The sequence below is a fragment of the Eretmochelys imbricata genome, chromosome 11 (genome assembly GCF_965152235.1).
Source record: "Eretmochelys imbricata isolate rEreImb1 chromosome 11, rEreImb1.hap1, whole genome shotgun sequence".
NCBI classification, from domain to species: Eukaryota; Metazoa; Chordata; order Testudines; family Cheloniidae; genus Eretmochelys; species Eretmochelys imbricata.
Window position 1 is genome coordinate 82669493 of NC_135582.1, and position 27160 is coordinate 82696652.

Genomic DNA, 27160 nt, shown 5'->3' on the forward strand with positions numbered 1-27160 from the left:
TACCAGGTGACATGATCCCATGATGTTGCAACCTCAAAGCAGCATCCCAGGAAGCTTCTCAGGAAGGTGGGAGATTAGCATCTTCAAAGTCCTATTGTTCTCCCTAATGGCCCATTGACTAACCAGGCAGACTGACTGCATTTTGTCGTCTGGGCGTTCCCCAGGTGCAAACACAATTATAATTGTTACATAGTCAATATTCCTAACTTCAGATACAGAAATGATACATCCATACAAATAGGATAATCATAGTCAGTACATCATAACCTTTCCAAAAATATCTTACATGACCCATCTTGCATAAAACATAACTATATCTCTATGAAGAATATGGGGCATAGTGTCACAAAAAGGTTAGAAGGGACTGCAAGGATCATCTAGCCTAACCCCCTGCCAAGATGCAGGATTTGTTGTGTCTAAACCATCCAAGACAGATGGCCATCCAGCCTCCCTTTGCAAACTCCAGGGAAGGAGCTTCCACAACTTCTCTAGGCAGTCTGTTCCATTGTCCTACTGTTCTTAGTTAGAAACTTTTCCCTGAGATTTAATCTAAATATGCTATGCTGTGGTTTGAACCTGTTGCCTCTTGTCCTGCCCTCTGTGGCAAGAGGGAACAAGTTTTCTCCATCTTTTTTATGCCAGCCTTTCAAGTATCTGAAGACTGCTCTAATGTCCTCTGTTAATATCCTCTTTTCCAAACTAAACATACCATGTTCCTTCAGGTTTCAGAGAGGTAGCTGTGTTAGTCTGTATCAGCAAAAACAACGAGGAGTCCTTGTGGCACCTTAGAGACTAACACATTTATTTAGGCGTAAGCTTTTGTGGGCTAAAACCCACTTCATCAGATGTATGGAGTGGAAAATACAGTAGACAGGTATAAATATACAACACATGAAAAGATGGGAGTTGCCTTACCAAGTGGGGGGTGAGTGCTGATTGTAACATTCAAAAACTAGTAGGAGAGCACTTCAGTCTCCCTGGACACTCAATAACAGACTTAAAAGTGGCCATTCTTCAACAAAAAAAACTTCAAAAACAGACTTCAAGGAGAAACTGCAGTACTGGAATTAATTTGCAAACTGGACACCATCAAATTAGGCTTGAATAAAGACTGGGAGGGGCTGGGTCACTACAAAAAGTAATTTTCCCTCTGCTGATATTCACCCCTTCTTGTCAACTGTTGGGATTAGGCCACATCCACCCTGATTGACTTGGCCTCATTAGCACTGACCCCCCACTTGGTAAGGCAACTCCTATCTTTTCACGTGTTTCTTCAGACTTTGCTCAGGTGGCTTGCATTCTGTACCTTTGATCTTCTTTGGATCCTTTCCAGCTTCTCTACATCCTTTCTATACATTGGTGACCAAAATTAGACACAGTTCCCCAGCTGAGGCCTAACCAGCACTGCGTAGAGCTATGCTGTCACCTCCCGTGACTTGCATGCTATGCCTCTGTTAATGCAACCTTGAATTACATTGGCTTTTTTTGCAATAGCATCACACTGCTGACCCACAACTCCCAGATTCTTCTCAGCAGTGCTACGGCCAAGCCAGTTATCCCCTATTTTGTATTTGAGCATTTGGTTATAATATATCTTGATCCGCTTTTATACCTGTAGTCCAAATACAGCAGCTTTGTCTTGTCTGTGGTGTAAGCAAGGGCTCATTCATCCCACTGAATCTGACCAAGACCTGTCTGTGTGTGTGTCTGTCTCCCCAAGGAGGAGAGCCTGGGCTTTTATACACTGTTTCATTCGGGGATGAATGCTACTTTTTCCTGATGTACTTGACAAGACACCCTGCTGATTTTGGGATGAATTTCTCCCTTCTCAAAACAGTTATTCCTCACCCTGTGAGCACTGCAGCCTCCTCTTCAGGCAGCAAAGAGAAGTGCTGCAGCTGTGACTGAAGCCACTCTGGATATTTTGGGAGGAATGATGGTTTGTGGTGCAAGCAGTAGACTGGGACTCAAGATCAGAATTCTGTTCTGGTTCTGCCACAGACTCCTCGTATGACCTTGGATAGGTCACTCAGTTTCTCTGTGCCTCTGTTCCCCACCATTAAAACAGAGGTATAATAGCACCGCCCAGCCTCACAGGGGTGCTGTGAGAATTATCCATTATCATTTGCAAAGTGCTCAAATACTATAGTGGTGGGGACCATACAAAAGCCTTTATGTGAATAAATTAAATACCATCAAGTCAGTAGTTATGGCCCTGCCTGCAGAAATGACAGATGGGGGACAACTGGTATAATATACAAATACTAGAAGTTTAAATACTGAAATAGGTGAACTGGAGTGCCCAGCATTAAATGAAGGTATTGATTTAATAGGCATTACGCAAACTTGGTGGAATGAGGCTAATCAATGGGACATGGTAATACCAGAGTACAAAATATATAGGACTGACACACTAAGTCAGGCTAGTAGAGGAGTGGCACTATATAAGAACATAAGAACGGCCAGACTGGGTCATACCAAAGGTCCATCTAGCCCAGTATCCTGTCTTCTGATAGTGGCCAGTGCCGGGTGCCCCAGAGGGAATGAACAGATAGGAATCATCAAGTGATCCTCCCCATCACTCATTCCCAGCTTCTGGCAAACAGAGGCTAGGGACACCATTCCTGCCAATCCTGACTAATAGCCATTGATGGACCTATCCTCCATGAATTTATCTAGTTCTTTTTTGAACCCTGTTAGTGTCTTGGCCTTCACAACATACTCTGGCAAGGAGTTCCACAGGTTGACTGTGCATTGTGTGAAGAAATACTTTCTTTTATTTGTTTTAAACGTGCTGCATATTAATTTCATTTGGTGACCCTTAGCTCTTGTGTTATGAGAAGTAGTAAACAGCATTTCCTTACCTATTTTCTCTACATCAGTAATGATTTTATATATCTCAGTCATATCTCTCCTTAGCTGTCTCTTTTTCAGGCTGAAAAGTCCCGGTTTTATTACTCTCTCCCCATATGGAAGCTGTTCCATACCCCTAATAATTTTTGTTGCCCTTTTCTGAACCTTTTCCAATTCCAGTATATCTTTTTTGAGATGGGCGACCACATTTGCACGCGGTATTGAAGGTGTGGGTGTACAGTGGATTTATATAGAGGCAACATGATAGTTTCTGTCTTATTGATTCCTTTCTTGATGATACCCAACATTCTGTTCGCTTTTTTGACTGCTGCTGCACAGTGAATGGATGTTTTCAGAGAACTATCCACACTGACTCCAAGATCTTTCTTGAGCGGTAACAGCTAATTTAGACCCTATCATTTTATATGTATAGCTGGGATTATGCTTTCCAATGTGCATTATTTTGCATTTATCAACTTTAAATTTCATCTGCCATTTGTTGCCCAGTCACCCAGTTTTGAGAGATCCATTTGTACCTCTTCGCAGTCTGCCTGGGTCTTAACGATCTTTAGTCATTTTGTATCATCTGCAAATTTTGCCACCTCACAGTTTACCCCTTTTTCCAGATCATTGATGAATATGTGGAATAGGACTCGGCCCAGATCAGACCCCTGGGGGACACCACTATCTACCTCTCTCCATTCTGAAAACTGACCATTTATTCCTACCCTTTGTTTCCTATCTTTTAACCAGTTACCAATCCATGAGAACACTTTCCATCTTATCCCATGGCAGCTTACTTTGCTTAAGAGCCTTTGGTGGGGGATCTTGTCAAAGGCTTTCTGAAAATCTAAATACACTATATCCACATGCTTGTTGACCCCCTCAAAGAATTCTAGTAGATTGGTGAGGCATGTTTTCCCTTTACTAAAACCATCTTGACTCTTCCTCAAATTATGTTCATCTATATGTCTGACAATATGTCTGTCAGGCCTCTGAGGCCTGTAATTGCAGGAATCACCTCTGGAGCCCTTTTTAAAAATTGGCGTCACATTGGCTATCCTCCAGTCATCTGGTTCAGAAGCTGATTTAAACGATAGGTTACAGATAACAGTTAGTAGTTCTGCAATTTCACATTTGAGTTCCATCAGAACTCTTGGGTGAATACCATCTGCTCCTGGTGACTTATTACTGTTTAATTTATCAGTGTGTTCCAAAACCACCTCTAATGACACCTCAATCTGGGACAGTTCCTCAGATCTGTCACCTAAAAAGAATGGCTCAGGTTTTGGAATCTCCCTCACATCTCAACTGTGAAGACCAATGCAAAGAATTAATTTAGTTTCTCCGCAATGGCCTTATTGTCCTTGAAAGAAAGCATGTGAAAGAAAGCATAGATTCAGATAAAGTAAATATTGTAAATGAATCAAACTGTATATAGAATCTCGATGGATAGGAATTCCATGTTTGAACAATAGGAGTATCGCAGTAGGAATACACTACCAACCTCCTGACCTGGATGATTGTGGCCACCTGACCTGTGATTGTGAAATGCTGTGGGAGGCTAGAGAGGCTGCAAACACAGAAAATGCAATAAGATGGGAGATTTCAAGTATCCTCTTATTGACTGGGTATATGTCACCTCAGGAAGGAATACAGAGAGAACATTTTTTGACACCATAACTGACAGTTTCTTGGAGCAGCTTGTCCTGAAACCCTCAAAGAGAGAGGCAATTCTTGCTTTTGTACTAAGTGGAGCACTGGATCTGGTCCAGGGGGTGAATATAGCTGAACAGCTCAATAATAGTGAGCATAATGTAATTAAATTTAACATCTTTTTAAGGGGGGAAATGTGAAATACGCCTACCACAGTGGCATTTTATTTCCAAAATGGAGCCTACACAAAAATGAGTTAAATAGCAACGAAAAGGAACATTGGCAAGGGTAAAATGCCTGAAAACTTCAGGGAGACTATTTTAAAACACCGTAATAGAGGCTCAAACTACATGTATACCTAAATCAAAAAAAAAAGTAAGAGGATCAAAAAAAATGAAACCCTGGTTAAACAAGAGAGTAATAGAGGCAGAGGCAAAAAGATATCCTTTAAAAATCCTAGTAAAGAAAACAGAAGCATAAACTCTGGCAAGACAAGTGTAAAATAATTATAAAGTAGGCCAGAAAAGAACTAGCTAAGGACACAGAAACTAACAGAAAAATATTTTTAAGTACATCAGAATCAGGAAGCCTGTCACGCAGTCGGTTGGGTTACTGGATGATCGAGGTGCTAATGGAGCACTCCAGGAAGACCAGGCTGTTGCGGAGAAACTAAATGCAATCTTTGCATCTGTCTTCACTGCAGAGAACTTTGGGGAGATCCCCACACCCAAGCCATTCTTTTTAGGGGACAGATCTGAGGAACTGCCCCAGATTGAGGTGTTAATAAAAGAGATTTTGGAACTAATTGATAAACAATAAGAAGTCCCCAGGACCCAAGTGTGAAATTTCAGAACTAACTGTGGTATGTAACCTATCGCTTAAATCAGCCTCTGTACCAGATGACTGGAAGGTAACTAATGTGACACCCATTTTTAAAAAAAGCTCCAGAGGTGATCCTGGCAGTTACAGGCCAACAAGCCCAACTTCAGTACCAGCAAATGGGTTGAAACAGATGGACATGATTTGTGGGGGAAGAGCCAACATGGCTTCTGTAAAGGGAAATCCTGCCTCACCAATCTATTAGAATTCTTTGATGGGGTCAACAAGCCTGTGAACAAGGGGGATCCAGTGGGTATACTGTACTTAGACTTTCAGAAAGCCTTTGACAGGGTCCCTCACTAAGGCTTGTAAGCAGTCCTGGGATAAGAGGTAAAGTCCTCTCATGGATCAGTAACAGGATAAAAGATAGGAAACAAAGGGTAGGAACGAACGGTCAGATTTCACAATGGAAAGAGGTAAATAGTGGTGTCCCTCAAGAATCTGTATTGGGATCTGTGCTGTTCAACATATTCTGAAATGGTCTAGAAAAGGGGATGCACGTTGAGGTGGCAAAATTAGCAGATAATACAAAATTACCCAAGACAGTTAAGTCCAAAGCAGACTGCATGGAGTTACAAAGGGATTTCACTCAACTGGGAGACTGGGCCCCAAACTGCTAGATGAAATTCAATGTCGATAAATTCAAAGTAATGCAGTTTGGGAAACATAATCCCGACTATGCATACAAAACACTTGGGTCTAAATTAGCTGTTGCCACTCAAGAAAGAGATCTTGGAGTCATTACGGCTAGTTCTCTGAAAACATCCACTCGGTGTTTAGCGGCAGTCAAAAAAGCTAACCAAATGTTAGGAACCATTAGGAAAGGGATAGATAATGCAACAGAAAATATCCTAATACCGCTATATAAATCTATGCAACACCCACACCTGGAATACTCTCTGCAGTTCTGGTTACCTGATCTCAAAAAGGATATATTGGAATTGGAAAGGGTGCAGAGAAGGACAACAAAAATGATGAGGGGTATGGAACGGCTTCCATGGGAAGAGAGTTCAAAAAGACTTGGACTGTTCAGCTTAGAAAAGAGACAACGGGAGGGGAATATAATAGAGGTCTCTTAAAATCATGAATGGTATGAGAAAGTGAATGGGGAAGTGTTTACTTATCCCTTCAAAGAACTAGGGGTCACACAATGAAATTAATAGGCAGCAGGTTTAAAACAAACAAAAGGGGAAGTACTACTACTCACAATGTACAGTCAGCCTGTGGAACTCATTGCCAGAGGATGTTGTGAAGGCCAAAAGAACAACTGGGTTCAAAAAAGAATTAGATACATTCATGGAGATTAGGTCTATCAATGGCTATTAGCCAAGATCGTCAGGGACACAGCCCCGTGCTCTGTGTGTCCCTAAACCTCTGACTGCTAGAAGCTGGGACTGGATGACAGGATGGATCACTCTAAATTGCCCTGTTCTGATCATTTCTTCTGGGGCATCTGGCACCGGTCACTATCTGAGACAGGATACTGGGCTAGGACCCAATATGGCCATTCTTATGTAAAAGATGTTGTTCTCCACAGCAAGGGTTGGTCACAAGTGTGGACAATGTCAAACTCTTTTTCAATAGCCTACTCTGTTCTGAAAGTAGATATTTGGCAATGGTTATGTTAACACAGTCAACTTAATACTCAGGATTTTAATATACACTCCGTGTTTCTTTGATTGCTCTCTCAGGTAAACCATGCAGCTGCAATAAAGGAATACAGCAGGTCTTCGGCAGACCAGGAGGAGCCTTTGCCCCATGAACTGAGACCTTCAGAGGTGTTGCGCATGACCATGGACTATTTAGTTACCCAAATCATGGACCAAGGGGAAGGGAATTACCGAGAGTGGTATGACTTTGTATGGAATAGGACACGTGGAATAAGAAAGGTAACCCTTGGCACTTGGACCCACTTGACAGTTAGAATCCAAAATACACCTGTAGCAGTTCAAAAATTAAACAAAAAGTAAAAAAAAAAGACTCATCTTTTCGACAAAGTTTTCTGTAGAATGCTTATGTGAAAAATATAAAATATGAATTCCAGCTGGAATTCACAATGACTTATCTATTTGGCTATGTTTGTAACTATTTCTAAATTTACAAATGTGTTGCTTTTCTTTTTGGTCAGGATATAACCCAGCAACATCTTTGTGACCCTCTAACAGTATCCTTGATTGAGAAGTGCACTCGCTTTCATATTCATTGTGCCCACCACTTGTGCGAGGAGCCCATGTCCTCCTTTGATGCCAAGATCAACAATGAGAACATGACTAAATGTTTGCAGAGCCTGAAGGAGATGTACCAGGACCTGGCTAATAAGGGTATTTACTGCAAGAGTGAAGCAGAGTTCAGAGGCTACAATGTGCTGCTGAATCTCAACAAGGGGGATATTCTCAGGTGAATTGTCAGCTTGTCACACTTGCCTCATCTTTTGCCTCTGGAACGTTTGTATAATATAGAATTCATATTTAGAAGCTCTTAGGTGAAGGCTTTACTGTTACATTTTAAAAAATACAAATTGTCATCATGGAGATGTTTCATGATTATATATTCAGGTTTTGCATTGCATTTCCTTTAACTTACTTTTGAGAGAGCGGAGAAGAAAGAAACTGTTTATGCTCTAATCTTTTTAGCATTTGAATAATTCCCATTAGGTTTTTGCTTTTCCTTTCACTGAGGCAAATGTAGTGGGTGAGGGTCGCTTTCAGGGTTTCCTCTAAGCTGCGCACCTGCACAAGAGTCAATCAAGTGCCGTGCACATCCGGCAACTTGTGTTCAAGTGCCCCTTCCCTCTGCTGCCGTGCTGCTCCTGCCCTCTGCCTTGGAGCCTCTGGCCAGCTGCTTGTTGGTACTTGCTGCAATACACGTACATTCTCGGTAATTTTATTCTTTCAAAGTGCTGTTGTTTTAGTATTTTGACTGGTCTTTGCATTTCATAATTTTATTTCTCTCTTACGCTTACATTTAATTTTTTGACAGTGAGTTCAAAAATGCCTAACTTGTCCTGGCTGGAGTAATTATCCCAATGGGAACTTAAAAATTTTTTTTTTTATATCTAGGTTTTTTGTTTCTACTGGTGGCGCACAGCCTCACATTACCTCAGTATTGCTGCTCATAAAATTAATTCTGCACGTGGACAGAAAAAACTAGAGGGAACGTTGGTCACATTCACACATTTGTTGGGACCAGTTGGACTGGAGGCAGCTTTCTGTATGTCTGGGTTAGCAGGGCAGCATCCCATTGATTTACATTGTGATGGCTGTATCATTGCCAATGAAAACTATAGATTTTTACGTGTAAGTTTAGAATTTGCTGATATCACAGAATGGAACAAACATTATGGAGAAACCCTAAAACTGCTGCCTCTCTGCAAGTTTTGTAATCTGCTTTTTTGCTGGTTTTAAGGCGCTGGTTGTGGGTAAGGTGTAAAGAGAGATTTTCCTGTGTGTGTGCTAATGCAAGCCTCATGCATCCTGACAACAGCCGTGCAGGGTGGAGTGGGGAAATTTGCAGTGATGTCATAAAAGGGACAAGGCTTCTTTACTCTTCAGATGCTCAGTGAAGATGCTCAGAACTTATTTTTCATTTGCCTAAAACGTATTCATTTTCACCCCAACCCTCTCAAACTTTCACTTCCTGTTATTAAGGACTATTTATGGGACATATTTCAAACTACAGCCATTTTTCCTGCCGTATGTCGTAAAGTGTTATCTTATTTTAGTAAAAAGAAAAACTAATTTTTTTTACCAATCCCAAACTGGGTGAATGGAATTTACTAAAATCTTCTTCCTCACCCAGAAAAAACCCAACCTTTGAATATAAACATTTGAATAAACGTCTTTTGGAATATCTGATTACTGAAATAAACAGCCCTGTTTTAAATGCATCAGAAAAACATTAAATTTCTTTAAGTGCTTCAATACTACCTTCCATTTTTCACCATGTGTAAGTAACTCAAAACTCACCTTTTGGGCTGAGAAAAGCGCAAAACTTTAGTCACACTTTTTTCAGAAAGTGTCTAAATACATAAATTTTAAAATGAATTAACTTTGTCAGCCATGACAATATACCATTATGCTAATGCTAATTGAATTATTACATAAGAGCATAAATGATGAAAGGATACTGCTACTAATTCAATTTACATGCATTAGAGTTTTGCTATCAAGGCATCAAGACGATCTTTAATTGTGTGAGTGTTTTAAAAGTGGCCATTTTTAAAAATACATTCACAGACATCACTGTTGAGCTATGGTCATTAATGTTTAGATGATAAAACTCCCATCTTTCTTGTCTCAACAGAGAAGTGCAACAGTTTCAACCTGCTGTCCGAAACTCAGCTGAGGTCAGATTTGCAGTTCAAGCCTTTGCTGCATTAAACAGCAATAACTTTGTAAGGTTTTTCAAGTTGGTGCGAGCAGCTTCCTATCTGAATGCCTGTCTCTTACACTGTTACTTCAACCAGGTAAGAAAAAGGAGTGTGCGTGTTGTGTACCAGTGTCTAATAATACAGTGTGGGCCAGGGTTGATTCAAAGAGCGCCAAACCCAGTGCATATCTATTAAACCCTAATAGTTTTGCCTGCTGTATTCTTTAAGAAAAACCTCAGATTTACAAAGGAAGCAACCAAAATGCCTTTCCACCACAATGCAACATAGAAAAGCATGTAAAATGTAGGATTTGCTTTCAGAGTGAGTGCATAACCATTTTAAAATTTGATATTCTTACATCCCACAAAATATGGAACACATTTTCAGGGTGGTTATTGTTATTTTGGGGTCTCATTTATTCCTATGATTTGCACTGTCATCGTGCCTAGAAGTCCATCTCATGGACCAGGCCCCATTGTGCTAGGTGCAATGCTACCAGAGAACAAAGAGACGTCCTTGACTCGTTTTGGGAAACGTCAGTGCTCCGGTGTTGGAAACCCTTAGGCACTTGTGCTAGTGCATGAGAAACAAAAGAAAACGCTCGTTAGGGGCCAGGCTTGAGTTGCTGTCCACAATAGTAAAAGCTAAAAAGCAAACAATGCAAAAAGTGAAAAGAAAATTAAATATAAACAGTTCTTACCACTTGAATGGTAGAAGGTGGTGGTAATGTATAATTTTTCAAAACCGATTTTCCTATTGACAGTGCCCTCTTAATTTTCTAGTTGTAAAGAACAGCTCTGTCTAATACATATTTTATGAGGTCTTCCAGAAGTTTAATAGCTATTTGGTTTTTTTTTTTTTTTCCTTTTCCAGATACGCAGAGATGCTCTCAAGTCGCTCAATATTGCTTACACTGTGAACACTCAGAGATCCACTGTCTTTCCTCTGGATAATTTGGTTCGCATGCTACTGTTTAGAGACTGCGAAGAAGCCACTGATTTTATAAGTTATTATGGCTTGAGTGTGTCCGATGGGTAAGAGCAAGGAGAGTCTGTATTTGTGTTAGTGCCCAAAAACCTCGCTCAGGGTCCTGTTGTACTCGCTGCTGTACAAACACATCTTTGATCCAAGATGAGAGCTGCAGCTTGGCAACAGGAAAGAGACATGAGTTAAATCAAGACTGGATTTTTTTAAAAAATCTGTTCTATTTCAAAAGAAATTATTTTTGGGGAAGTTCTGTAGCCTTTGTTATACAAGAGATCAGACAAGCTGATCACAGTGTAGTCCCTTCTGGCCGTGAAATCTGTCCCTTCCAGCGATGCTAGAGCTAACAGGCAGACTACATTGCCACATTGCTACCAGCAATGGTTAGTAAAATATGCAGAAGATTGTCTCAAAACTTCAGCTGCATGAATTGAAGGTGACTTGCAGCTCTAAATGAAATAACTATCCAGTCACTGTTGAATTCTGTGCTTGATGTTCCTAATAACCAGAACACACTATTTGTGTCATTAGAAACCTTCAGAAAACAGGCTAGGATGTAAGGTGGGACTTTCAAGAGTGATTAATGTTGGCCCTGATGCTGCCATTGAAGTTGGGGAGTTTTACCATTGACGTAAATGGAAAATGAGTTAAGCCAACGCTGAGCACTTTGGGAAATTCCACCCTTCATATTGGGACATTGGGGCATTAACTACATAATCCTAGAGTGCATTTGTTTCTATAAATGTATGTATTTGAAGTTCATCTTTTGTAGCACCCTGTGCTACGAGTGATGTGAAGGCAGCATGCTTAGCCTTTGCGAGGGAGCACCTTTCACTGCAGTTCAGTAACTAGTGGAGGGGTGGGCAAACTTTTTGGCCCGAGGGGCACATTGAGGTTGCAAAACTGTATGGAGGGCTGGGTAGGGAAGGCTGTGCTCCCCAAACAGCCTGGCCCCCACCCCCTATCCACCCCCTCCCACTTCCCGTCCCCTGACTGCCCCGCCCCCTGTCCACACCCTGACCCCCTGATAGGCTCTCTGTGACTCCCACGCCTTTCCAACTCCCCCCCCACACCCCCCCCGGTTCCCTGACCACCTTCCCAGAACCTCCACCCCATCCAACCACCCCGACAGGCCCCTCAGGGACTCCCACACCTATCCAACTGCTCCTTGTCCCCTGACTGTCCCCCCGGGACCTGCCAGCCCTGGCCCCCTTACTGCTCAGAGCGGCATATCTGGCAGCCGGGCTGCCTGGCCGGAGCCAGATGCACTGCCCTGCAGGAGCGCACGGCCCTGCCGCTCAGAGCACTGCCCGCACGGTGGCGTGACTGCGAGGGAGGGGAGACAGTGGGGGAGGGGCCGGGGGTTAGCCTCCCTGGTGGGGAGCTCAAGGGCTGGGCAGGATGGTCCTGCGGGCCGTGGTTTGCCCATCTCTGCTGTAGTGGCTTGTCTACTGTGAGTTGGGCAAGGTGGGAGAGAGTTCTGCCTTGAATCTGGAGGTTGTATAGCAAAAATAGAAGGATCTAAATTAGTGTTTTAATGTGGTTTAGCTTCTTCAGTAAATTACTGAGGTAAGCTTTAAGCACATCTACATTGCAGGTTTGCACCAGTTTAACTAGATCAATTTAAAATTGATTTAGTTACACTAATGCAACTTTTGTAGTATAGACAAGACCATGAGAACTAGGGTTTTGTTTTTTAAAGTAAGCCGAGATTCTGGCAAGTAAGATGGCAATCTCCAAAAAAAAAAAAAAAAAAAAGGTGGGGGGAGGGGGTTCTGGGTTGCCAACCCGGTGCCACCCTGCCTTGTCTGAGCCCTGGTTTCACTGAGTTAGTGCTTGGAAAGTGTACACGGTACTGTATATGCTTTTCTCATTGTAAAGACATCTTGGGGATGTGGTAGGGGAAGGGCATGCAGCATGGCATGTAGTGCAATGAAACACACTGCGGTAGGGCAAGTTATAGGAAGTATGCAGCCCCATAGAAAAGTTGCCTTTTCTTTTTTAGTCTTTTCTGAGGCTAGGACTTGTCCAACGGGAGAAGTGAAGTTGCAGTCCATAATTAATAACTGCAAAAAGTGCTTCTTTGTTTTGAGATTACTCCTGAGGGCATTCTGCACCAAAATATTAAAAATTATGCACCAAAAAATTAAAAATTCTGTGCACAATATTTTAAAATTCTACAAAATTCTGCAAGTTTTATTTATCAATAAATAAATAAGGAGGCTCCAGCATGGTGGTGGGGAACACAGGCCACTGGCTGCACAAAGGTGGGAGATCATCCTGCAGCTCTTCCACCCCCGGGACACACACTCAACGGTGAGGCTGCACCCTACCCTGACAGCACAAGGCCTGGGCCTGCCCCTCAAACACCCTGGGGCCCTGTAGAGACACCAGGCACACCAGGTGTGGGGCAGGCAGGCAGGATCCAAGTGTGGAGGGGCTCAGTGAGGGGGGATCCAGGTGTGGGGTGAGAGGATTCTGTGTGGGACAGTCTGGGTGTAGGCAGCTCAGTGAGGGGTCCAGGTGTGGGGGGATCTGGATGCACAGAGGCTCGCTGCAGGGGCTTCCAGGTGAAGGTGGTTGGGGCTCAGCAGAGGGGTCTGGGTGTAGGGGAGTCTCCGTGGGGGGTGGGGGTCTGGGTCCTGGTGGAGTGGGGCTTGGTGGGTTCGGGGTCTGGGTGCAGCTCGTTGGGGGTCAGTGTCATGGGGGTCTGGATGTGGGGGCTTAGGGTGGTGCAGAGGGTGGGGCATCAGGGTGGGGGTTTGAGGGCAGGGACCTCAGTGGGGGAGCAGGGGTGGGGGTCCAGAGGCAGGGGGTCTGGGTGCAGGGTGGCTCCAGATGCAGGGGTTGAGGTTCAGTGAAGTGGGGTCCAGGTTTGGAGGGCTAGGGGGATTCTGGATGTACCGGGTGAGGCTTGTCAGGGGTGTCTGGATATGGGAGGTCCAGATGCACGGGGGTTGAGTGGATGGAGGAGTTACAGTTACCCCTCCCCCCACAGCTGAGGAGCGATGGGGTCAGGAAGCAGGCAAGAATGCTGAGCTTCCTGCAGCTGGGAGAGGTTTCTGGGCGTGGGTCTGACCACCCCAGCCACTCCTTGCAGGGGAAGAGGAAGTCCCATCCTCTCCTGCCTTCAGCCCAACTGGGACTGGCTCAGGGTAGGAGCCACGGGCTGGGGTGTCTTCAGCCTCGCAGTGATTTACCTCTCTGACGGCTGCTCTGGGTGCCTGAAACAATGTACCTGCACTGCTAGGGAGTGGTGTGTGACTGCTTTTTGCTTCCCTGTCAGAAAGTTATTTTTCTGCGGGGAAGCAAAGAAATCTGCAGGGGATGTGAATTCTGCACACGCGCAGTGGCGCAGAATCCCCCCAGGTGTACTGAGAGGGTGGAAGGCTTTCATTAAAACCACTTCTTGTTTTATGTTTATCATCCACTGTCATATTTTAAGCTTTTTTAGTGAAACAAAACAGAAATAATCTTCACTGAAGTTAGTTGTATTTTTTTAACAATTATAAAATCAGGTGGGTGAAGAAAAATACAATAATAAATCTGAATGTTTTACCTCATTCCCTGTGTCCTCCAGGATTTGTCCAGGCTCCAGCTGTCACAACACTGATTGTCTGCTTGTTTGGTTTTTTCACTAGTTATGTGGAGTTGAATCGCTTAGCTTTCCTGGAGTCTGAAGGATTGCCCAAACCAAGAAAGTCATTGTTTGTTAAGCAGAAGCTAACCGCATCCATTGGAGAAATTGTAAATGGAGGAGCATTACCCCCAGTAACTCGCCATGTACCTGTATGTAGCTTCAATGGGCAGAACAAGTACACAGCAGGGAGCGCTGCTGGGGAGCCAGCCGGCAGCATCCAGAACGCCAGTGTAAATGTGACAGGTAGGAGCAGGTGGACATAGCCAACATCTGAACTGCTGCTCAGAGACCTCCGGTCTCGTCAAATCTTGTTTTGTTGGTTTTTCCCAATTTACTTGTCGTCGAGCTGTGTGAACTTTGCATGGATATTCAATGAAATAGAAACCACAACTTGCTTCAGTGGCTGCTTTCCCGGTGTATTCTAGCAAACAAGCTTTGTGGCAAGAGTGTCATCAAAGCAGCAAATGTATTAATGGAAATCAAATTTTGAGCTCCCCACCATGAGTGTTTGTAGTGAAACCTGATTCTAAAACGTTTCACTCAGCCAGTCAGGGAGTAGAAACCACACCTTGTTGCCAGTCAGAAACTAACCAGCAAAAGTAGAACCTTGAATCCTGAGCACGTGCAGCTAAATGCCTGTGAATGATTGATAAACTGAGAATTGGTTCAAGAATGTAATGAACTCCTTGCAGACAAGTTGCAAATAGAAAATGAGGCCCAGTTTGTTGAATAAATGTTACAATTATTTGCCCAGTTCTAAAGTGAATAAATATTTTGGGTTTACGCTTTTGCTGTATCAGACAGACAAAATACAAAAATATCACACTGATTAACCATAACTACTTAAAACAGGCTGTGTGTTTAGTGTGTGTAGGAGAAGGAAGGGTGCTCGTGTAAGTGCCAAGCTCATTCCTCCCTTGTCCTTAAAATAGTCTTTGTATCATAAATAAATCCTCCGTTAATTCAGTGTGTAATCTGATGCAAAAGAGAATGTCTACTGTTAATTACAGTGCATTGAGCCTTCATAGGAGCTCATTTTTATGACACTGCGATTTATCAAACAAGCCAACTTTTGAAAAGAATTACTTCGCTCAGTTAAAAGTTATGCAGACGGCTGCTGTTTTACTTCCTGTGAATGGCTGGATGTTTTCCTGCAGAAGGAAGGCTAGAAGAGAGAGGCGTGGAGTCCGAAGGGACAGTGGTACAAGTCCAGCCTCCAGCTCAGCCATTGCCTTCGCTGTTACCTCATCCGCCAGTGCCTCCTGCAGCACAGTCCCCCTTTCAGCCGATCGTGCAGCCTGAGCTTCCACCTTCGAAACCTCAGCCTCCGTACACAGACACGGTAAGAGACCTGGCTGCTGGGAGTCGCAAGCGCTGCGGAAATGCATATTGAAGATTATTTCAGTTGCCCTTTTGTTACAGAATAGTCAGTACTGGAGTTAGACAATTCCTTTTCTGTTTCTGAATCTTTGTGTTAAGATAATAGAGAGCAGAGAAAGTCAGCTGCTCCAGATAATTTTTATCCCAAACCAAGAGAAACTTGGGTACAGTTTCATTGTGGCATTTGGGAAAACTTGGCTCCAGTTATTAATGGGAGCTGAATGTCTGATGAGACATGCTGAAAATGTCACTACTACTATGACCTTGACAAATCTCTCTGGCTAAGCAAGATTTCGTATTGTCAGTATTTAGATGGGAGACCTCCAATGAAAACTTACGATGGTGCAAAAACTACTTACGGAGATTCAGCAGGTGGCGCTTTCTTTTAGTGAGTCAAGTACTAAACCAGTCCCCAGAATAGCAGTGTGTCATCTTTTAAATGAGACCTAAAACAGAGGTCCTTTTCACAAGAGTAGCAGTGTTGACTTTGAGTCATGGACACATACCAGTTTGGGTGATTCTGTGCTATTTGCCCTCACTTCCTCCTGTAGTTTTAATTGGATTTGGTGGCATTCTTCAATGAGTATCCTAAACTGTTGTGTAAAGCTGCTTGGTATAGTCCTGTTGCTGCTGTGTTCCATCTCAGAGGTGGCTGCATTTCAGTGAAGGGTAAGATGAGTCCATTGAAATGAAAGTAACTATTTAATTAAATTAGATTCATTTTATTAATATTTGCCATTGAAACTGCACCCCTTGGAGAAAAATTTGTCATACATGAAAATATTAAACATTTGAAATATTAAGAAAAATCCATTCCTTATGTTTTATACTCTCTTTTTTGCAGGTTTAATTCAGGAGTTGCTTTTCTTTTTTGGTGGGGTTAATGTTTTACACTTCTATTATTTTGATAGTAACTGAAGAAAATGGCATAGTGGGGTTCCATATTGTTTCGACTTCCAGATTGTTTGCTCTGTTTACCAGTAAAACGATAGGTTTTCTGACTTCCAGCCACATAATTCACCGGTTCTAAAGATTCCTTCCCCCAAATGACACCTTTGTGCAATCCTATATAAATGTTAAACACTCATTCTCACTATTTCCTCCTGGATGTATCTTTTTAGGACATTACAGAAGTGTTGGAGGCCCTGGTGCATGAAGTTCTCAAAGGAGAGTGCAGAGAAATCGGCAAGACAGGAGCAGCTTACGTGGCTGCGGCTATGTGGTAAAGGCAATTATTATTACTACTGTTGACATTTCAGGGGCCTGTCACTATCTAGGTTTCACTTTGCCTTTCTAGCAACTAGTGTGAAGACAGCAAACTGTCATTTATATTGGGGAGGGCGAGGTGTCCAAGTGGCGGGATATTTTTGTTTTATTTTTATTTAAAGTGACAATGTCAGGATTGATAGGGCCAGCATTGGTTCCCTCCCCATGCTTAAAATGACACTTTCTGTCCTGAAATGTATCTTGTGTATATATTTAAAAATAAAAAAGCACCTTTATAGTCCTTCCAGGCAGTAGACTGTGGTAGTTCTAAGGTCCAAGTGATTAGGCTGGGTGAAAACCATATACAGTCAGTCCACTAGTCTGGAAAGGACTATTGGGTTAACTCCATCCATCCAGGGCAACAGAGGCATCTCATTGATCAAAACTCTTGGTTGCCAAACAACTTTCCTACATAGTCCAGGCTACTAGGTTTCAGCTCCAGTCTCCTCTTTCTATGGCCTCAGAAGTAGCTCAATGTGCTGGTTCTGCTTTGATCTGATAGTGAATGCTGTGGACCTTGGCGAATTCGTCAGCATTCCTTCCCTTCTTTCTCTTCTTGTCCTCCTTTCTACTGCTGAGAACCATGGGAAGTAGGGAAAGACATTTGGAAGGGTCCAAGCTGCAACCCCAAGGCAAATCAGTAATTTAACAGTCACCAGCACTCACCCCTGTGGCCGCGGTCTGGCTGAAGGGGAACTATGTTGCCCACTACTCTCCCCCCAAAATATGTTGTTGGCAGGGAAGATGCCCAGCTTCCCCCATCCCCCTTACAATTCTGTTCTGTCAGTGCTTCCCAGCGAGCAAAGGTCCCTTTGATGAGCCCTTATTTGTTGAGGAATCACAGAAGAACTGCACTTTTTGGAAACCCAGGTCTTCATCAAAGTTCTATTAATCAAGCTAGGTTTTCAAAAACAGTGTTTGAATGATCTCTGACGCTACTCAGTGTCATTACCTAGGGAAGGGCTGTCCCCTCAGTGACTGGGCCAGAGCTCAGGTTCAAAGGCCATAGTGTGTCAGCTTTAACCACCCGCTTACTGGGTCACCAGCCAGCCTGCAAGCAGAGCACTAGTCGTCTTGCTGCACGTGCCCATTTCACCTTTTGGTTTGTCTGTCCAGGTCAGTCCATGCTGGGACAGTGAACTTTGACAGGGTTTCCGTATTGCTCTCCCAAAGGGCAGCAGGTACCGTGCACGAGCTGCTATCAGTTCTGAGTGGGTGAGATCAGCTTGGGGAGGGTCAGAGTGACAGTTTGATCACCAGGTGTGGGCAAAAAAGTTAGCAGAAGCAGGTGATTTTGTAAACATGTGCCTTTTTAGAGAGGCTGTTGTGACAATCTGCTGGGGTTCTCAGAACTGTGAGCCACTGGGTCACCCCTCTCTGCCTCAGTAAGTGAGAGCTTTGCTTCTGCTGAGCGATGTGTCAGCTCCCTGACACACCAGCCTCTCTGCTTGCCAGCCAACTCTTCAGCACTCTGCCAATCCAGACCATGCCTAGCAGGTAGCCATCAGTGAAGCTCAATTCTTGAGTTCCTCAGAGACGTCTTTCTGTAGTGCTCAGCCCCTCTTATTGTAGCACCCACAAAACCTTATCGGGGTTGCTGCTCCTTTAAAGAGACTGTGCCAAGCAGCCTATTACCTTAACTGGAGTGAACAAACATGCTGTTTCAGTCAAAGCACTGAGCTGGTTTATAGTAGAAGTAAAGTAAGTTTATTAATAGCAGGACAGTTTAAATGATATCAGGTAGAGGGAATAAAGATAGAAATGGTTACAAATAAACAAAAATAAGAATACACTTCTAAGACTTCTCTATAACTTAACAAATTAGAGTCCTTTGTTCAAAGACATTCCCTCTCACCACTCCTTTCTTCCAGCATGACTGATCAGTTTTTTAGCCAGGACCCTTCACAGAGCTCAAAGTGCTCAGTTCCTTTGTCTCCTGAGGTGAAAAATAACTTAGGGGTTCTCTTCCTCTCTTTTTATAGACCAGTAAACCTCTGAAATGTATTATTCTGAAAGGTCTCCCCGGGTAAAGTTCCTTTTCCCTGCTGGGTGTAGGTGCTTTGCTGTGTGGAGTAGGCTGCAGGCTAGTTCCTCCCCTGTGGGGAGTTTTTGAAAATGATCTTTTTCTGCAGCCATACCTCACTTGAGATGTTGGCCTCTTTCCTTTGTCTGGAGAAAACTTCTCTCAATTCCCCCTGACATGACTGGTTTAAACACATTTTAGTCACATTTCCAGCACATCTGTGAAGTTCTGTGTGGGTTAACTGCACATACATCATTCAAGAATATTAATGACCTGTGAGTTATTAGTTTCCAGTGATATATTACAATGCCACCTGTTGGCTAAATATCATGACAATAGTATGTCGTCTCTCGTTAGGGTACTCTTAGGGTCATAGCTGTATCACAGGAATCCCTTGCTCAAATGATTCCAAAATTTGGACCACTAACTCTACCCTGTATTTTAATGAGGCACAACATAATCCAAGACAAGCATGTGGGTTTTAGAGCACTTACAACAGTGTTGTCTTTTAAACAGTCACTCAACCTTAATTAAAGCAGAGCCCCAGCTCCACTATAATGAGATCCGTAAGGGTGAAAGAGAGACATTTTCTTACGATAAATGGTCATCTTATTACAGAAAATCCACTAGTTCTTACTTCTTCCCACCCTTGTTATTGTGGGCTGGCAAGTTATAAATTGGAGCTGATATGGAGTAGCCAGGAATGTATCTGGCAAGCTGTTTGAGTGCCAAGAATTTTGATCAGTGAGTTGCCTCAGTAGTCCTGGATGGGCAGTCAACCCATTCATCCTTCCTATGGAGTGGGTAGTCTTTGCTATCAAATCAGTGTTTGATATGACTGATTTAAATAGAGTTAGGAAACAAAAATGGGTCTGAGCTGGAGTGTGTCGTTAAAGGAAAAGAAAAACACAAAACCGCTGCCTTTCTTCATGCAGTACCTCTGATGCCACCGGAGAGGAACTCTTGACCGAAGTAATGATGGAGATTCTCAGGCAAGTTGCAACAGATGTAGTCAGCGCAGAAAGAGAGCGAGTCAAAGAGGAAAAACGCAGAGCAGAAGAAGAGAAGTGAGTAGTCTCGTTTCTAATAGATGTAGTAAATGTAAGATCAGCAGGTGAAAACTTGAGGGACTGGATGGTTCAATGAACTGGTAATGGGTGTACTCACTAGGGATGTAAATATTGGTTAAAAAAGTTAACTAGTTAAACGATTCCAATTATTTCTTTTAACAGGTTAACCGTAACTGAGGTAGCTGGGGGAGGTGGGCTGGCATGACAGCAGCTGGGGTCCAGCTCTGTGTGGCCGGGGCTGGGGTCCTGCTGGCACGGTTGGGGCTGGGGTCCCTCCCTCTGGTCCGACGTGGGGCCGCTGGGATTAACGGTTAACTTTGGTTAACTGGTAAGCCTAATGCTTACTGGTTAACCTTTTACATCCCTAGAACTCACCCTTACTTTGAGGTTGTCAGCATTAATCAAGCCCCAGGATAGTCGTCGGTCAGATGGCTTCTTTCTGTTAAAAGGTCTAAATTTACCTAGGAGTGTGTTTTTTTTCTTCTTTATTTAACTATTCTCTAATATATTTTAGCTGTAAATTGTAAAATGATCTTTTAAAAATATTGTTTTATTGTGTCTCTTTTGAAAACTGATTGAATCAGAGCAATACTTAATAATGACACCTGTGTTAAGAATATGGCTGCTATGGCACAGGGTGAGCTGTACCTTTGCCCTCTCACTTGTTCATTCCATGCGCAGCCCTTCCAAGTGACAGAGCTAAGCAGGGAACTCTGCACTTCACCCTAATCTTAGACTGGGTCCACAGGTCACAGCACCCCTGCTCACCAGCTGTGTTCCCTCAGCAGGTCCAGCTGTGTTTGGCACCTGCTGTTGACTTTCCGGTGGGAGCCTGTGACCGCTATGAAAATGCAGTGACAGAGAATAGCTTTTTTTTTTTAAACGTAATATTTATCCATAGGAATTAAATAAACAGAGGACGGGGTTAAAAGAACAAAAGGCCTATCTTCATATTATCTTACCTAAACCTTCCTTGGAAGTTTAGGTGGTCCCACTTGTCCCAGACGTATACACACCCCTGTCCCTCCTCTCCCAGCCTTGAGGCAGGACAGAGCAACGCACTCCTGCAGTTTCTGCCTCTCAACCTGAGCCTCAGTCAGTGTCTCCCTCTGAATTTGCAGGCAGTCTTTTATCTATTTCAAAGTCCCTTTATTTGACCTGGGACCCCTGGGCATCTTGCTGAGGGAGGAGGTTGCAGATAGACTTCCAGCAACAGATTCACTGTCTTGTCTGTTAAACACTGGCAGCAGTCTTCCTTTCTGGAGATGTGTAAAACTTCACAGGATTGAGTTAGCTTATTGTCTGCCATGTAGCAGATACAACCACTCTCAGGCTATCTTTCCACCCTTGGAACAAATAACAGAGCAAAGGTTTTGCCAAGTACCTAGGGATGTTTTGGCACTCCTTTTCTGGATAATGTATCTACAGTTATCTCTCAATGATTTTGTTTCATACATTTGTATAAGTGTTCCCCATAAAGAAACCAACACACAGCATTCATAAAACGTTACAGAGGAGTTTCTCCTTGTTCCATGTACCATACGTCTCCTGCCTATAGATTACACTAAGTGGATATGCAGCGGGAGTTCTCATGTGCCCCCACATACCACTGCACCCCAGAACTTCTGAGTGTGAAACTGGGCTCTAGTCCTGCCACTTCCTCCTCCCTTCTGGCTTCTAGGGGGTGAAAAGGGTGGCAACCCCTCATCTCTCACAGTGCCAGCTGCCCTGGCAGTGGCTTAGGAGTTATCTCCCATTTGAGTATTGTAAGAAGCAGTCCCTTGATCAGTTGGTGGGGGGGACGGGCCTCACCCCCTGCAAAGCTGGTCGTGCTGCAGAACATTTGCCTCTGCTACTTTTAGAAAGAGAAGCATGAAAAATTAGACTAGCCCAATATGGAGGTTAATTATTCTGTCTCAAAATTATCTGTGGTGTTGATATGGCATGTATGTGTTACAGATCATCAGACAGGTTTTGCCAGTCCTTATTTGTGTGTAATTTGTTTCCATCCTTTAGGCAGAAGCAGGAAAGAGAACGGTTGATAAAACAGTTGAGCCATTCACTGGGTGCGGAGCTGACAGAAGAAGTAATAAAGGAAGGTGTTCAAGAGACTTCAGCTAGTGAATTAAAGTAAGTGCAACATTAGCTATGTAGGGTGTACAGTATGTTCTATAACACAATGCCTGCATTGTAAACTACTTTCCTGGGAAAGTAAGACTCTGGCAAGCAGTGGTGGACGTCTCGCTGCTCCTTTTGTTGGACCAGTACAGGGTGAATGGAACCATTGCAAAGAACATCGTTTGGTTAAATTTTCAAACAATTCACTATGCACAATTTACTTTCTACATTTTCATCAGTAGGTTTTGAAAAACCAGGCAAAAAAAATCTATTGTACGAAACATTACCTGCAAAGGAGTAAGGAAAACATGGACTCATCCCTTTTTTTTTTTTACTATTTAATGATGTATGAGGAAGGCCGGAATATTTTTTTAGTATTGTATATTATTAACTTTCAAACCTTTAACTTTGGGGTAGGACGTCAAATCTTTGATATGGATTTCCTTTCTCCAGAGTGTTAATTGATCCAGGAAGAGGGAGCCTCTTAGATCTGCAAAGGTAGGCGCTACCCTCATAGGTGTTCTGCCCCTTGCTGCTGTTGCACTGACCCTCTGTTCTTCACTAGTGGACTAGCTCCTCAAGGAGCTTTGCTTCTTGCTTCCCCTTGTGGTTCATAGAAGATCATAGAATATCAGGGTTGGAAGGGACCTCAGGAGGTCATCTAATCCAACCCCGGCTCAAAGCACAACTGATCCCTGACTACATCATCCCAGCCAGGGCTTTGTCAAGCCTGACCTTAAAAACTTATAAGGAAGGAGATTCCACCACCTCCCTAGGTAACGCATTCCAGTGTTTCACCACCCTCCTCGTGAATAAGTTTTTCCTAATATCCAACCTAAACCTCTCCCACTGCAACTTGAGATGATTACTCCTTGTTCTGTCATCAGCTCCCACTGAGAACAGTCTAGAGCCATCCTCTTTGGAACCCCCTTTCAGGTAGTTGAAAGCAGCTATCAAATCCCCCCTCATTCTTCTCTTCTGCAGACTAAACAATCGCAGTTCCCTCAGCCTCTCCTCATAAATCATGTGTTCCAGTCCCCTAATCATTTTTGTTGCCCTCCGCTGGATGTTTTCCAATTTTTCCACATCCTTCTTGTAGTGTGGGGCCCAAAACTGGACACAGTACTCCAGATGAGGCCTCACCAATGTCGAATAGAGGGGAATGATCACGTCCCTCGATCTGCTGGCAATGCCCCTACGTATACATCCCAAAATGCCATTGGCCTTCTTGGCAACAAGGGCACACTGTTGACTCCTATCCAGCTTGTCATCCACTGTGACCCCTAGGTCCTTTTCTGCAGAACTGCTGCCTAGCTATTCGGTCCCTAATCTGTAGCGGTGCATTGGATTCTTCCGTCCTAAGTGCAGGACTCTGCACTTGTCCTTGTTGAACCTCATCAGATTTCTTTTGGCCCAATCCTCTAATTTGTCTAGGGCCCTCTGTATCCTATCCCTACCCTCCAGCGTATCTACCTCTCCTCCCAGTTTAGTGTCATCTGCAAACTTGCTGAGGGTGCAATTAATCCCATCATCCAGATCATTTATGAAGATATTAAACAAAACCGGCCTGAGAACCGACCCTTGGGGCACTCCACTTGATACCGGCTGCCAACTAGACATGAAGCCATTGATCACTGTCGAGCCTGATGATCTAGCCAGCTTTCTATCCACCTTACAGTCCATTCATCCAGCCCATACTTCTTTAACTTGCTGGCAAGAATACTGTGGGAGACCGTGTCAAAAGCTTTGCTAAAGTCAAGGAACACGTCCACTGCTTTCCCCTCATCCACAGAGCCAGTTATCTCATCATAGAAGGCAACTAGATTGTTCAGTAGCAGTCTCAAAGCGAACCCATGTGCAAAGCTGTACTGTTGCTTCTGGTCTGCATTTTTGTGATGTATATAATTACACCTGAAGTTAAACCTCTGTAGAAGGGAAGAGTGGGGTGAGGGCACAGTGAGACAAAGGATGGCCATGCACCAGAGGAAAAAGCACGTTCAGCATCTAGTAAATTTGGAATGTCTCATATCTGTCAACAGCAGTCCCTCTGTCCAATAAAGAAGCAGTAGCTTTGGCTAGATCTAACTGTTACACCATGAAACTCGGTCATGATTCAGGGCAAGCTGTACCTTTGGTCCGTTGCTCTGTCTCTCCCTGCACATCCCTTCCAAAGGATAGCCCTGTGTACTTGTCTCAGGATGGAATTCCACAATTTGTCCCACCCCTTAGACCAGCTTCCCAGGTCACAGTACCCCTGTTTACCAACCATCTAGGTTTTGGCCCCTGCTGTAGACTTCCCTTTGGAACCCTGTGATCAGAAAGAAAGTGCAGGGACATCAAACAGCTTCTTCAAAACAAAGTATTTATTTATCCAAAGGACCATCGCAAGCTGAGACAAGAGAGTTAAAACAACAAAAGGCCGCATGTTGTCTTAAGAACATAAGAACGGCAACATGGGGTCAGACCAAAGGTCCATCTAGACGAGTATCCTATCTTCTGACAGTGGCCAATGCCCAGTGCCTCGGGGGGATGAACACAACAGGTAGTCATCAAGTGATCCATCCCATCGCCCATTCCCAGCTTCTGACAAGCAGAGGTTAGGGACACGATCCCTGCCCATCCTGGCTACTAGCCATTTGATGGACCTATCCTCCATGAATTTATCTAGTTCTTTTTTGAATCCTGTTGGTGTCTTGGCTTTCACAACATCCTCTGGCAAGGAGTTCCACAGGTTGACTGTGCGTTGTGTGAAGAAATACTTCCTTTTATTTGTTTTAAACCTGCTGCCTGTTAATTTCATTGGTGACCTCTAGTTCTTGTGTTATGAGAGAGAGTAAATAACACTTCCTTATTTACTGTCTCCACAGAAAGTCTTACCTAAACCCTAGCATTTCCCCCACATGTAGTTAGTGTTGTAAACTCAAGAGATCAAAAATCATGAGTTGGGCCCCCCAAAATCATGACATTGTAAAGAAAGAGCATACTGTGTTTCTTGGTTTTTGAACTCCCCCTGCCCGTCCCCAGGGTGTGTGCATGTAACAGTTGTGTTAACCACTCTCCCACACGTACTGGGTAAGGTGAGTCTGGCCCTGCTGCAAGAGCTTTCACTCCCACATCTACCCAACTCCTGCCTAGCAATTAATCCTGTCCCCCCACTCCATCCCTCTCAGTTCAGCCCCATCCTCAGTTCAGTCACCCAACCCTGTCATCACCACCGCATCAGTTCACCCTCCCAGCACTCACCCCATCTGTCCAGAACCTACCATTAATTCAGCCCTCGCCCTCCTCACTTCAGCCCTGCTGCAGCTGCCATGCCATAGTTTAGCCCTCCCAGCCTCTCTTCTGCACCGTAGGGTTCTTCACCCTTCCCAGGCCTGGGGGAGCTGCTGTGGGGTCCCGCCTCCCACTTCCAAGGCTGGCAGGGGAGCAGTCGCCCAGGGCTGACAGCCGTAGCCCCAGCCACGCCCCTGGCGGCTAACAGGATTTCTAAGGGCTTGTCTACACTGCAACGTTGTCAACAAAAGTTTTGTCTTTTGTCGACACAGTCTTGTTGCTAAAAGCTGTGTAGTGTAGACAAGCCCTATGTAAGATTAAGCCTCATTTTTAGAATTCTCAAACGTGGGGATTTTTTTTTCCAATTAATTCAGTTGCTTATTTGAGGTTTGGCTCCCCGCCCCCTTCTTTATGCCTCAGATGAAGTTTCTCCTCCCTGCTGGGGTGTAGTTACACTGTCTCTCCCCACACCTCCACTTGTTAGCTTGATAGCTTTCAGAGTAACAGCCGTGTTAGTCTGTCTTCGCAAAAAGAAAAGGAGTACTTGTGGCACCTTAGAGACTAACCAATTTATTTGAGCATGAGCTTTCTGATATGTAAATGAATTTTCATTGTCTTTCAAAGTACTTTGGGATTAACTGCCAGTAGAGAAACTACATTCCTTTGTTTGTGGGGGGGTAACTAAGTGGAAGTCCATCAACCTCATGAAAAGTGCAGATACAGACGGACATCATCTTCCTTTCCAAATGCAAACAGATGGACATCATACCAAAAGGACTGAAGGTAAAAAAATCCATTACAATCCACATACCACACAGACTATGGTGCCCCACACTCTCAAAGAAACTGCAGAACCACCTGATCAACATCCTATACAGCAAACAGGGGAAGATCAAGAATCAGCTCTCAAAACTGGAAACGCTCACAAAAAACCAACCTTCCACACAAACTTCCTCATGGCTGGACTTTACAAAAACTAGACAAGCCATTTACAACACACACGTGGCTTCTCTACAGAGGAAAAAGGACTCTAAAATATCTAAATTACTCCTCTCCTTCTGCCCCTCTAGCCCCACGAACATGGTACAGTTCTGCAGTGACCTAGAATTCTACTTTCAACGTCTCTGACTCAAGAAATATTTTCAACACAGCACTGAACGGCACACTAACCCACAGAAACCTTCCTACTAATGCTACAAAAAGAAGGATTCTGGGTGGACTCCTCCTGACGGTCGAAACAACAGACTGGACTTCTACACAGAGTGCTTCCGCCGCTGTGCACGGGCTGAAATTGTGGAAAAGCAGCATCACTTGCCCCATAACCTCAGCCGTGCAGAACACAACGCCATCCACAGCCTCAGAAACAACTCTGACATCATAATCAAAAAGGCTGACAAAGGAGGTGCTATCGTCATCATGAATAGGTCGGAATATGAACGAGAGGCTGCTAGGCAGCTCTCTGACACCACATTCTATATGCCATTACCCTCTGATCCCACTGAGGATTGCCAAAAGAAACTACACCATCTGTTCAAGAAACTCCCTGAAGCAGCACAGGAACAAATCCACACAGACACACCCCTGGAATCCCGACCTGGGATATTCTATCTGCTACCCAAGATCCATAAACCTTGAAATCCTGGGAGCCC

The 27160-nt window shown here is 43.9% G+C and overlaps 1 protein-coding gene across 4 annotated transcripts in view; it reads left to right on the forward strand.

Moving 5' to 3' along the window:
- The window catches only part of MCM3AP (minichromosome maintenance complex component 3 associated protein), a 79031-nt gene that overhangs the window by 17517 nt on the left and 34354 nt on the right, over positions 1-27160 (forward strand). For 3 of the 4 annotated variants that reach the window (XR_013347576.1, XM_077830651.1, XM_077830654.1), the window contains exons 8-17: positions 7080-7277; positions 7517-7785; positions 9691-9853; positions 10631-10791; positions 14383-14624; positions 15539-15723; positions 16883-16983; positions 19986-20117; positions 22137-22250; positions 22692-22736. Coding sequence is in view for 3 of the 4 variants with exons in the window: in XM_077830651.1 (XP_077686777.1) it covers positions 7080-7277; positions 7517-7785; positions 9691-9853; positions 10631-10791; positions 14383-14624; positions 15539-15723; positions 16883-16983; positions 19986-20117; positions 22137-22250; positions 22692-22736 (1610 nt within the window). In the remaining variant the exon portion in view is untranslated. The remainder of the gene's footprint in view (positions 1-7079; positions 7278-7516; positions 7786-9690; positions 9854-10630; positions 10792-14382; positions 14625-15538; positions 15724-16882; positions 16984-19985; positions 20118-22136; positions 22251-22691; positions 22737-27160) is intronic. The other variant, XM_077830653.1, reaches the window with a different exon arrangement.